The 13,158-nt window shown below is 38.6% G+C and overlaps 1 protein-coding gene and 1 long non-coding RNA gene across 6 annotated transcripts in view; one reads left to right on the forward strand and one right to left on the reverse strand.

Annotated features, from left to right (window-relative positions):
* Positions 1 to 13,158, forward strand: part of LOC125911913 (uncharacterized) — a 63,075-nt gene that overhangs the window by 298 nt on the left and 49,619 nt on the right. For 2 of the 4 annotated variants that reach the window (XR_007454500.1, XR_007454502.1), the window contains exon 2: positions 8,561 to 8,653. This is a non-coding gene — a long non-coding RNA (uncharacterized LOC125911913). Of the gene's footprint in view, positions 1 to 9; positions 7,725 to 8,560; positions 8,654 to 13,158 lie in introns of those variants that run through there. The other 2 variants (XR_007454503.1, XR_007454501.1) reach the window with 2 other exon arrangements.
* Positions 8,652 to 13,158, reverse strand: part of ACMSD (aminocarboxymuconate semialdehyde decarboxylase) — a 54,039-nt gene continuing 49,532 nt past the window's right edge. For both annotated transcript variants that reach the window (XM_049616200.1, XM_049616201.1), the window contains one exon: positions 8,652 to 9,638. In XM_049616200.1, coding sequence (XP_049472157.1) covers positions 9,576 to 9,638 — 63 coding nt within the window. In that variant the 3' untranslated portion in view covers positions 8,652 to 9,575. The remainder of the gene's footprint in view (positions 9,639 to 13,158) is intronic.

The raw sequence follows: 13,158 nt of genomic DNA on the forward strand, positions 1-13,158 counted from the left end.
GTCTAGGATTGGCTGGGTGAAGGGGCGGGGAGGAGAGGAGGGAAGGGGCTGGCTAGAGGTCGCGTAGAGAGGGAAGCGGGCGGGCGGTTGTGCCGTGAGGCCTGGGCGTGGACTTTGAAGTCCCGGTGGCGTCTTGGGCTGGGAGTCTGGTGGCGTTTGAAAGGGAGAAAAGCCGTACCCTTCTCCAGCCGCACGCTGCAACTTCCACTTTCCTCGTTTTGGTCTGCGCAGTCTCGTAGGCATTTCCCCGAGTTGGAAAAGTGTCCACGACGGAAAGCCTCTGCTTTCGGGCGGCTCTGCGGAGGACGCACCTGGGAAGAGTGCATGAGTAACAGCGCTCCACCTGTGTGTTGTGCTTGAGTGCTTTTTTTCCCCCTATGTTGTCCACAGCCACTTAGGCCGTGGGGTTTATTTTTGTGATTTCTGGGTCAAAAGGTATCCAGTTAGAAAGTGTAAGAGCTGACTTTTTAAACGAGATTTCGGTAGCGTGTTTTTAAACCACGCTGTGATTGAAAACAAAGTAAAAGGAGAAACAGTACAAGGTAAAATTTTTGCTTAGTGGTTAAGACTAACACCACATGTATCAATTGATTAATCTCTTCCGCCTTTGTAAGCGACTACTGCAGTAGAGTTTCTTTCCGCGAGTAGATAGGTCTCAGACTCTGAGCCATTGCATATTGGCCTGTGAATAAAATGTATCTTCTAAATTGTAACTATTTGGGGGCACCTGGGTGGCCCAGTCTTTGAGCATTGGGCTCTTGATTTCAGCTCAGGTCATGATCCTGAGGTACTTGTGATGGAGCCTCACCTTGGGCTCTGTGCTGACAGTGTAGAGCCTGCTTGGGATTTTCTCACTCCCTCTGCCTCCTCCCCACTCGCGTGTGCTCTCTTGCTCCCATAAATAAATAAATAACTTTATTTGGCAAAGACTACAGAGAACAGGCAGAAGTATTTCTAAAAAGCAAGCGATAATGCTTTTAAGTGAGTTTCTTATTAATGCTCCAGGCCTTTGTCCTCGTTTGGGGGCTTAGCCTATGTGCAGTGTATTGCCGTATTTTGGCTTTGGCTGTATCGGTTACATATTCAATATAGAGCTATTGATTTGGTTGCAGTAGGCAGTTTGTAACAGTTGTCTGCGTAACTTTATCTCTTACCTACATTGCTTGCTTCACATCTGTCCCTGCTTAGAGAAGTTCTGGGATAGATTGATTTAAAGCACCATTTATAAGGTGCTTACCCCCAACACTCGTTATGATACAAACTCAAACTAAGAATATAAGAGAACTTCTCAACTTGTTGAAGAAAATTTGTAAAAACCCTCCTGTTAGTATCATAATTAATGGTGAGAAACTAGAAGCTTTCCTACTGAGGCAAAGATGTCCCCTCTCATCACACCTTTCAAAATTGTACTGGAAATCCTTGCTAATACAGTAAGAAAGGTAAGTAAAAAGTGAACAGATTGAGAAGGAAAAAAAAATATGTTGAAGGATAGCATACTTTTTTGTAGGAAATTTCAAAGTATTGAAAAAAAATGGAACAAGTGATTATTGCAAGATTTTAAGATACACAGTTATTACCCAGGAGTCATTTGCTTTCCTATATACCAGCAATGTCCAATTGGTATTTGAAATTTAAAGCACAATACCATTTATAAAAATTAATAGGTATGAATCTAAAATATGTTACAGGATCTATGTGTAGAACTGCAAAACTCTAAGGCAATCAAAGAAGATATAAAAAGAAGAATATTTTGGGTTTATGGATTGGAAGACACTATCATTTGATGTCAATTCTTCCCAACTTGATCTATAGATTCAGTGCAATCTCAATCAAAATTTTAGCAAGTTATTTTGTAGATATCAACAAATTAATTCTGCAGTTTATACAGAAAGGCAAAAGACTGTCCAAAACCAGCACAATCTGAAGAAGTTGGACGGACGCTACCTGATCTCAAAGCTACAGTAAGACAGCATATATTGGCAAAAGAATAGATCAATGAAACAGGATAGGGAACCCAGAAATAGACCCACAAAAATGGTCAACTGATTTTTGAAAAAGGAGCAAAAGCAATATAATTGAGAAAGGATAGTCTTTTCAACAAATGATGCTAGAAAAACTGGATATTCATATGCAAAAAAAAGCTACACACAGACCTCACACTGTTCACAATAATTAATTCTAAATAGATCATATCCCTAAATGTAAAATGCAAAACTATAAAGCTTCTAGAAGATGGCACAAGAGAAGACTAGGTGACCTTTTTTTTTTGTTTGGCAGTTGTTTTCACATAAAACACCAAAAGCATGATCCATGAAAGAAAAGATTAAGTTGGATTTCACTAGAATTAAAGACCTTTGCTCTGCAAATGACCCCGCAAAGAAAATAAAAATATGAAAAAATCTGCAAACACGTGTCTGATAAAATACTTATATCCAAAATATAAAAGAACTCTTAGAATTCAACAGTAAGACATCCCAATTTTTAAAAAATTGAAACATAATTAACATATATCAGTTTTAGCCATAGAACATGTAGATTCAACAATTCTATACATTACTCAATGCTCACTGCAATAAGTTTTTTTATCTGTTACTGTATGTTATTGCAATATTATTCACTATATTTCCTATGCTGTACTCTATCTCACTGACTTATTTTATAACTGGAAAATTGTATCTCTTAATCCCATTTATATATTTCACCCATCCCCCTACCAACCTCCCCTCTGGAAACCACCAGTTTGTTCTCTGTATTTAAGAGTTTTGTTTGTTTTTTTAGATTCCAAATATGAGTGAAATTGTATTTGTCTTAGTCTATTTCACTTAGCATAACACCCTTTATGTCCATCTCTGTTGTTGCAAATGGCAAGGTCTCACTCTTTTCTATGGCTGAGTAATATATCATTGTGTGCGTGTGCACACACACACTTGATGTCTTTATTCATCCATAGACGCGTGATTGGATTGCTTCCATATCTTGGCTATTGTAAATAATGCTGCAATTAACATAGGGGTGCATGTATCTTTTCAAATTAGTGTTTTCATTTTCTTTGGGTAAATACCTAGTAGTGGAACTACTAGATCATGGGGTACTTTTATTTTTAACTTTTTAAAAATGTTTTATTTATTTTTGAGAGAGAGAGAGAGAGAGAGAGCATGGACAGGGGAGGGAGCAGAGAGAGAGGGAGACACAGACTCTGAAACAGGCTCCAGGTTCTGAGTGTCAGCAAGGAGCCCGACGCGAGGCTCTAACTCACAAACTGTGAGGTCATAACCTGAGCTGAAGTCGGATGCTTACCAACTCAGCCACCCAGGTGCCCCATCTAACTTTTTTTTTTTTTTTTTAAGTTTAGCTTGAGAGAGAGGGTGCATGCCAGAGAGCAGGGGAGGGGCAGAGAGAGAGTGAGAGAGAGAGTCTACCAAGCAGGCTCCTCACTGTCAGCATGGAGCCCTGAAGGTCTCGAACTCACAAACTATGAGATCATGACCTGAGCCAAAATCAAGAGTCGGATGCTCAAATGACTGAGCCACCCAGGCACCCTATATTTTTAGCTTTTTAAAAAAATTTTATTTTTAATTTTTTTAAATTTATGTCCAAATTAGCATACAGTGCAACAATGATTTCAGCAGTAGATTCCTTAGTGCCCCTTACCCATTTAGCCCATCCCCCCCCCACAACCCCTCCAGTAACCCTCAGTTTGTTCTCCATATTTATGAGTCTCTTCTGTTTTGTCCCCCTCCCTGTTTTTATATTATTTTTGTTTCCCTTATTTTCATCTTTCTTGTGTCTTAAAGTCCTCATATGAGTGAAGTCATATGATTTTTGTCTTTCTCTGACTAATTTCACTTAGCATAATACCCTCCAGTTCCATCCACGTAGTTACAAATGGCAAGATTTCATTCTTTTTGATTGCCGAGTAACACTCCATTTTATGTATATACCACATCTTCTTTATCCATTCATCCATCGATGGACATTTGGGCTCTTTCCATACTTTGGCTATTGTTGATAGTGCGGCTATAAACATGGGGGTGCATGTGTCCCTTTGAAACAGCACACCTGTATCCCTTGGATAAATGCCTAGTGGTGCAATTTCTGGGTCGTAGGGTAGTTCTGTTTTTAGTTTTTTGGGGAACTGCCATACTGTTTTCCAGAGTGGCTGCACCAGCTTGCATTCCCATATTTTTAGCTTTTTGAGGAACCTCCGTACCATTTTCCACAGTGGCTGTACCAGTTTACATGCCCACCAATACTACATAAGGGTACCTTTTTCTCCACATCCTCACCAACACTTGTTCGTTCTTTTTTTTTTTTTTAATTATTTTTTATTTTTAGAGAGAGCACATGTGCAAGGAGGGGAGAGGCAGAGAAAGGGAGAGAGAATCCTAAGCAGGCTCTTTGCTGATAGTGCAGAACCTAATGCGGAGCTTGATCTCATGAACCGTGAGATCATTACCTGAGATGAAATAAAAAGTTGGATGCAACAGAGCCATCCAGACACCCCTATTTCTTGTGGTTTTAATATTAGCCATTATGACAGGTATGAGTTGATGTCTCATTGTGGCTTTGGTTTGCATTTTCTTGATGATTAGTGATGTTGAGCATCTTTTCATGTGTCTGTTGGCCATCTGTCTTTTTTGGAAAAATGACTATTTAGGTCCTTTGCCCATTTAAAATTTTTTTTTAATGTTTTTATTTATTCTCGAGACAGAGACAGAGCATGAGCAGGGGAGGGGCAGAGAGAGAGGAAGACACAGAATCTGAAGCAGGCTCCAAGCTCTCAGCTGTCAACACAGAGCCCAACGCGGGGCTTGAACTCACGGACTGTGAGATCATGACTTGAGCTGAAGTCGGACACTTAACTGACTGAGCCATCCAGGAGCCCCTTAGCATTTAAAAAAATTTTTTTTAATGTTTTTTCCTTTGCCTATTTTTAATTGGAATTTTATTATTATTATATTATTATTATTATTGGTGTAAACTTGTATAAGTTCTTCATTTATTTTGGATATTAACCCCTTATTGGATATATCATTTGCAAATATCTTCATTTTGTTTTTTTGGTGGTTTCCTTCACAATGCAAAAGCTTTTTATTTTGATGTGGTCCTAGTAGTTTATTTTTGCTTTTGTTTCCTCTACCTGAGAAGACATACATACAAAGATGTTGCTGAGATTGATGTCCAAGAGATTAGTGCCTATATTTTCTTCTAGGAGTTTTATGATCTCGGATCTTGAATCCAGTTTGAGTTGACTTTTGTGTCTGGTGTGAGAAAGTTGTCCACTTTCATTCTTTGGCATGTAGCTGTCCAGTTTCCCCAGAACTGTTTATTGAAGAGATTGTCTTTTCCTCATTGTATATTTTTGCCTCATGCCTTGTAAGCATGAGTTTATTTCTGGGTTCTATTCTGTTCCATTGATCTATGTGTCCATTTTTTATACTGTTTTGATTACTACAGCTTTGTAGTGTATCTTGAAATTTGGGATTGTGATACCTCCAGCAAGTTCGGCTGCCCATTGCTTGAAAAGCCATTACTCAAGAGCAAATTTTTTCGTTTGTTTTTTAAAAGTTTATTGATTTATTTTGAGAGAGAGAGAGCGCATGTGCATGACCAGGGAGGAGCAGAGAGAGAGAGAGGGAGAGAGAATCTCAAGCATGCTCCCCACTGTCAATGCAGCTCTGGTCATAGGGATGGATCCCATGAACTGTGAGATCATTACCTGAGCTGAAATCAAGAGTTGGACACTCAACTGATTGAGCCACTCAGGTGCCACTCAAGAGACAAATTTTGATTAGAAAGGAATTTGAGCTTTAATCTGAAGGCTGGCAACCTGAGGAGGTGAACTCTTGTCCAAAAGCTGACTCCGAGGGGCCTCTGGGTGGCTCAGTTGGTTAAGTGTCCAACTTTGGCTCAGGTCATCATCTCGTGGTCAGTGAGATCGAGCCCTGAGTTGGGCTCTGTGTTGACAGTGTGGAGCCTGCTTGGGATTCTCTGTCTTCCTCTCTCTGCCCCTCCCCCACTCACACTCTATCTCTCCCTCTCAAAATTAATGAATAAATCTTTATTTTATTTTTTAAATGTTTATTTTTTGAGAGCGTGCACATGCAAGAGATAGAGATAGATAGAGTGAGTGGGGGAGGGGCAGAGAGAAAATCTGAAGCAGGCTCCCGGCTCTGAGCTGTCAGCACAGAGCCTGACACAAGGACCACAAACCATGAGATCGTGACTTAACCAACTGAGCCACCCAAGCACCCCACTAAATAAAACTTTAAATTAAAAAAAACAAAAGCCAACTCCGAGGTTTCTGCCTGGAGCAGGAGTTTTTAAAGATGTTTAGCGTGGTTAATCAGCAAACAGAGTGCAGTGGCCTGCAACCTTTCTTGATTATATGAAGACTTGATGCCAGCTACAAAAGTTATCTCAGTGTTTGTGGGTTGTGCAACAGAGTCTGGTTCTTGTTTCATGATATGCAGTAGTACTCTGTTTTTCTGCAGAGAAGGGCTGGGTTTATAGATAACAATGAGAGGTCAGTAAAATCATTTGTGTGGCCTAAAAAAAGAAAAACATTTTGCTAAAAAAATTTTAGGCTAATGAGAAAGCCAAGGTGGCTTCAAACAGAATTGCTGGCTTCTGTGACCTGGGAAAGTTCTGGTCCTTATTCCTCAAGATCAGTGGTCTGCAAATCTCAAAGAAAGTAAATTAGTTCTGTTACAGATCAAGGGACTCAGGTCAGCAAGTAAGGAATGTTTTATCTTGAGGCAAGTTAACACATAAGATCATCTGGAGTGCTGTTACCTTTGATAGGGATTGCATTAAATCTATAGATTGCTTTGGGTAGTATGCACATTTTAACAATGTTGATTCTTGGACTCTATCAGTATGTAATAGCTTTCCTTTTGTTTGTGTCAGTGTTTTATAGTTTTCACAGTGCAGGTCTTTTACCTCTTGGTTAAGTTTATTCTTGGATATTTTATTTTTTATCAGTTTCTAATAGTTTTTTGGTGGAGTCTTTAGGGTTTTCTATATATAAGATCTGCAAATAGTGAGTTTTACTTCTTCCTTACCAATTTGCATGGCTTTTACTTCTTTTTGTTGTCTGAGCTGTGGCTAGGACTTTGAGGACTATGTTGAATAAAAGTAGTGAGAGTGGGGATCCTCTTGATACTGACCTTAGAGGAAATGCTTTCAGTTTTTCACCATTGAGTATGATGTTGGTTGTGGGTTTTTCATATATGGCTCTTACTAGGTTGAGGTATGTTTCCTCTAAACCCACTTTGTTGAGAGGAAAACATCCCACTTTTAAACTGGGTAAAAGATCTGAACCCACATCTCACAAAGAAGATATACAGATGGCAAATAAGCATATGAAAAGATTTTCAACATTTTTATGTCATAAGGGTGTTCTTAGTAGTAGTTTATCACTGCAAAAGAGTGGAAGCATGACTGTCCTTGAATTGCAATGTAATACTGTTCAGCTAGTAAAAGGAAGAAGGCATCCAAGTGTTGAAAGGGAAACAAAACAAAACTGTCAACTAAGAATGCCTGGCAAAGTTGTCCTTCAGAATTGAAAGATAAAGAATTTTCTGGACAAAGACAATCTCAAGGAGCTCCTCACCACTAGACTGGCCTTACGCGAAATGTTAAAGGGACTTCTTTAAGCTGAAATTAAAGGGTACTAATTAGTAACAAGAAAACATATGAAAATATAAATCTCACTGATAAAGGTAAGTATGTAGTAAAAATCATAATCTAATGTTGCAAAGGTGTTGGGTTAATCACTTCTAAATCTTGTGTGAAGGTTAAAAGAAAAGCATTATTTTTTTTTTTTTAATTTTTTTTCAACGTTTTTTATTTATTTTTGGGAGAGAGAGAGACAGAGCATGAACGGGGGAGGGGCAGAGAGAGAGGGAGACACAGAATCGGAGACAGGCTCCAGGCTCTGAGCCATCAGCCCAGAGCCCGACGCGGGGCTCGAACTCACGGACCGCGAGATCGTGACCTGGCTGAAGTCGGACGCTCAACCGACTGCGCCACCCAGGCGCCCCAAGAAAAGCATTATTAACTGTAACTATAATAATTTGTTAATGGATACATAAGATAAAAAGATGTAAACTGTGGTATGAAAGACATAAAACGTGTGGGCTGAGTTTAATTGTAGAGCTTTAGAATGCATCCAAACTCATCAACGAAGATAGACTGTTATAAAAAGAAGGCAGCTTAAATGTGGAATGGTCACCAAGGTATTTAGTAGAAAAAACAAGCAAGATGCCACTGTCTGGGTAAAATGAACAAAGGAATCTGCACATGTAAGTACTTGTATTGTCCTAGATGATCTCTGCAAGAATCTCCAAAAGAAAGTTAAAATGGGTTCCTTTTAGGATAGGTTGAATTTGATCTTTTTGAACTCTTCTAATATATTCATGTATTGACTTTTCAAAAAAACTTAAAAATTACATGCCAATACTGAACTCTTGGCTTTCTGAACTAATGGAAGGGAAAAGAACTATGAATGAATACAAGGCAAGAGGGTAATTTTGAAAAAATTATATTTGGTTTTTAGAATTCAGCCAGAGGTACATGAACCACAGATGTTTATCACCCCTCCAAGACCAAGTTCATTTTCAGCAGCCCAGATGAGACCACCATAAATGAAGTAAGTAGAATAAGGCTACCCTGGTATCATCACTCTGCTCAATCTCCATAACTAGCTTTACACATTTTGCTCAGTATTTTAAATTAAAAGAGCTTCTGGTAAAGGTAAATTATAGACTGGAACTGTTTTCCAGAATAGGTAAGTTCTCATTCAGTTTGAAACCCCTGTTCTTATAGTTTTGCCCCTTTGTCTATTTCCCATCCTCCAACTCTGAACAAGCCTTTCTATCCTTAGAGACTCAGCCCAACTTCTGTGCAGATCTGCTCCAGTTTGAATCCAAATGAATTTTTCTTAATGAAACTTCTATAACTCCTAATATATTGCTTAGTAATTATTCCATGAACATGTGTCTTGCCTCTTTAATTGGACTATAAACTCTCTAGGGATTATGGGATATATTATATATATATATATATGTATGTATGTATGTATATATGTGTATATATGTATGTATATATATGGATGTGTGTGTGTGTGTACATATCACTTATTTTTTTGGACTCTAAAGCATTCCCAGTCCAGTTGTGGACCAATGGAAGGTGTTAAAAGTGAATGAAAACAGGTTATTTGGGCCCCATTCACATATACTTGCTCAAAGTGGAGAACCTACCTCAGCCCTCCAGGATGAGTCTGGTTTTGGTCTTTCTCCATATAAATCATGAATGACATTTGGTTTTTATTTCTGCCATTAATTTAAAAAGCGCTGGGAAAATCATTTTTGATTTGCACATGAAATAATATATTGCTTTTCAGAATGAAAACAAATTCTGTGACTCATTTTTGTTATGAATAATTTAGAACATTTGTGTATATCCTATTTCTGGATAAAATAGTTCAAAATAAGATTTTAGTAATGCATGTGTGATACATATTTAAAAACAAAAATATCTTCTTGAATGTTTGTCTTTGTAGTAAATGCAAGTCATTCAAATTGTTTTCTCTCAAGACCCAAAAATGCTAGGGCATTGCCAGCTTTGAGTCTATCCTGCAAAAGAAAAAAAAGTTTTATTTTATTTTATTTTGTTTTGTTTTTTTTTGGGGGGGGGCAGAGAGAGAGAGAGAGAGAGAGAGAGAGAGAGAGAATCTTAAGCAGGCTCCACACTCAGCCAGAAGCCCAGTGTGGGCCTCAATCCCATGACCCTGGGATCATGACCTGTGCTGAAGTCAAGAGTGGGATGCTCAACCAACTGAGCCACCCAGGTGCCCCAAGGTTTTTTTTTTAAGCATTATTTAATGGTTGTTTTAAAATACTTATTGAGTGTCTTTATCAGGTTTTTAAAAGATGCATTTCCCAATGTGAGAGAAAAATATTAGCAAGTTAAACAATGAATCTCTTGACCCCTGTTTTGCCCCACTATTTGAAATCTGTTTCAAACTTGGTCATGGGAACAAAGGAGAATTATAAGGGGGGAGAGCTCTCTTAGGAAAAAACGCCTTTCTTTGGAAACCTCTGCAGGACCCTCTAGTGGGTTTCAAGGACTATTTAGAGGCAAATACAGTTGACCCTTGAACAACAGGAGTTTGAACTGTGTAAGTTCACTTACATTTGGATTTTTTTTGAATAAATATATTGGAAAAATTTTTTGAGATTTGTGACAATTTGGAAAAACTCGCAAACTGTGTAACCTAAAAGTACTGAAAAGTTTTTTAAAAAGTTAGGTGTTATTGTAACATTACGGTGTATAATACATGTAATATACAAAATATGTGTTAATTGACTGTGTTATTGGTAAGGCTTGTGGTCAACAGCAGGCTATTTGTAGTTAAGCTTTTGGGGGGTCAAATGTTATACATGAATTTTGATGTAGGAGTTAGCATCCCTAACTCAGTGTTGTTCAAAGGTCAACTGCATAGAGAAAAGGTACACTGTAGGTCTGTGGGACAGGAGAGCTGGAAACAGTGCCCAGAAATCTTGTAGCCATCCTCCAGTTTCTAGGCATATGTGTTATCCCTTCACATGGCCCTGAATAAAAGGTAAGCTCTTTTGGTACAAGAAAAGTGACAGATGAAGCACCTCAGAATATGGTACAAGTATGTATATTTATAGATTTCAGATGAGAAAAGGACTCTGAAATTTTTCTTCACTTTCTTCCCAGTTATAGACTAGGTCAGCTCCACAAAGAAACTCCTGTGACTTAAGGGGTAACTTTTGTGATACCCTAATTGATATATGTCCAGCTTGCAAAGGGCAGGCAAGAATGGAAGGAAATGTATGGAGTTGTGTAACATTTGTGGATATTAATGCATTTCAGTGTATCTTAACGGCTTCAGGGTTCTCAAACAGCCTTGGAGAGTGGGTGATTTGAGCAGGGACCTCTTATTCAGGGTTCTTCCTTGATCCACACTTGGACCATTCCCTCTAAAGAAAGCTTTTAGAAGTGACTCTTGCTGCTCTGAGAAACTATGTGCTTTACCTTTACAAATAGGTTGGGACCAACTACCGTTTGAAGAAGATACATTTTGGCGTGTTGGATTTGGGATTGGGTCCATGTGCTATAATCCAATGGTTAATATTGCCTTTGGTAAATCACCCAGCATCCAAATCTTGTTTTCCTCCTCTGCATCTGCATACTGGAATGCAACTACCTGTCTACCTCCCAGTGTTGTTATGGTCATCAAATGGGTTTATTTATTTCATTTAAAAAATGTTTTAGTGAGATTTACCTTCATATGGCTCAAAATTAGAAAGATACAAAATGGACGCTTCCTTTCACTACTGCCACCCAACCAGTACTTTTTCTTCCCAGAGTTATTAGTTTCTTGTCTGTTTTTCCCAAAGGTATTTATGCATATATAAGCAAATACTTGTATTTAGGTATATAGGTTTTTTCATAAATGGTTAGTATATTATACACAAATGGAAGTACACTATATGTGTTGTTTTGTACCTTGCTTTTTAAACTTAATATATCTTGGAAATTGATTTTTAATTTTTTTTATACATTCCATTGTATGGATATATTATTGTTTATTCCCCTATAGATTCTTCTCAGTCTTTTATTATAAACAGTGTTACAGTGAGCAGTCTTTTAAGGAATGTCATGAATTTGTGACAGTGTAAAATTTTCATGCAAAAGTTTTTAAAAACTTTGACCTTAAAAGTTATAAGCATGGGGGCGCCTGGGTGGCTCAGTTGGTTAAGTGACTGACTCTTGATTTTGGCTTAGGTCATGATCTTGAACCCATGGTGGGTTCCATGCTAACAGTGCAGAGCCTGCTTGAGATTCTCTCCACTCTGTCTGCCCCTACCCCTGCTCATACTTTCTCTCTCAAAATAAATAAAGAAATATTAAAAAACATCATAGCACATAAAATTAAAAAACTAGAGGTATAAAATAATAGTAGTTATTATTCCATTAAAGTTTTGTAAGTTCTTTTTTTTTTTTTTTTTTTTAACTTTTTTTGAGAGAGTGAGAGAGCACAAGCAGGGGAGAGGCAGAGAGAGAAGGAGACAGAATCCCACACAGTCTCCACACTGTCAGTGCAGAGCCAGGTGTGGGGCTTGAACCCACGAACTGTGAGATCTTGACCTGAGCCAAAATCAAGAGTCAGATGTTTAACCGATTGAGCCACCCAGGCGCCCCTCCATTAAAGTTTTAATCGGGATACTTAGGATAATTTGATTTCAGTTTAATTTTGGTTACCTTTATAGAAAGTTTTCATTTTCAATGTTTGTTGCAAAAAGAAAAATAAAAAAAAAAAACCTTACTACATACAGCTTCCTACTTTGTTTATTTATTTATTTATTTTTTTTTTTAATTTTTTTTTTTTTTAACGTTTATTTATTTTTGAGACAGAGACAGAGCATGAACAGGGGAGGAGCAGAGAGAGAGGGAGACACAGAATCTGAAACAGGCTCCAGGCTCTGAGCTGTCAGCACAGAGCCCGACGCGGGGTTCGAACTCACTGACCGTGAGATCATGACCTGAGCCGAAGTCGGATGCCTAACCGACCAAGCCACCCAGGCGCCCCTGTTTATTTATTTTTAAGCTAACTTAAATGTTTATTCTGAGAGAGAGAGTGGATGTGCCTGAGTCGGGGAGGGGCAGAGAGAGAGGGAGAGCGAGAATCCCAAGCAGGCTCCATGCTGTCAGCATAGAGCCCAATGTGGGGCTCAGACCCACCAAGAGCGAGATCATGAGCTAAGCTAAAATCAAGAGTTAGACACTTAGCCAACTGAGCCACCTAGGCACCGTGCTTCCTACTTTAAATAAGTGAATATTTAACAATCCAAGACTTTCAGTGCTTTACGATGGGTAAGTGGCAAAGGGGAGACTTTCTGTAGAAAGCAGTCTGAAGTTTCCTAGTTAATAATTGTCCCTATGTCTTCATCTTTGGCCACCCTTGACCCCAGTTGTGATTAATGGTGAGGCCCTTAGGAAGAACTTGTTCTGTTGAGGGGTAGGGTGAGGAAGGGAAGAGGATGACAAAGGAGAGGGGATCTGGGGACACAGCGTCTCATTATAAACTCATCTGACTTCATAAGCCTAAAGGGCAGAATAGGC

The sequence above is a fragment of the Panthera uncia genome (assembly GCF_023721935.1).
Source record: "Panthera uncia isolate 11264 chromosome C1 unlocalized genomic scaffold, Puncia_PCG_1.0 HiC_scaffold_3, whole genome shotgun sequence".
NCBI classification, from domain to species: domain Eukaryota; kingdom Metazoa; phylum Chordata; class Mammalia; order Carnivora; family Felidae; genus Panthera; species Panthera uncia.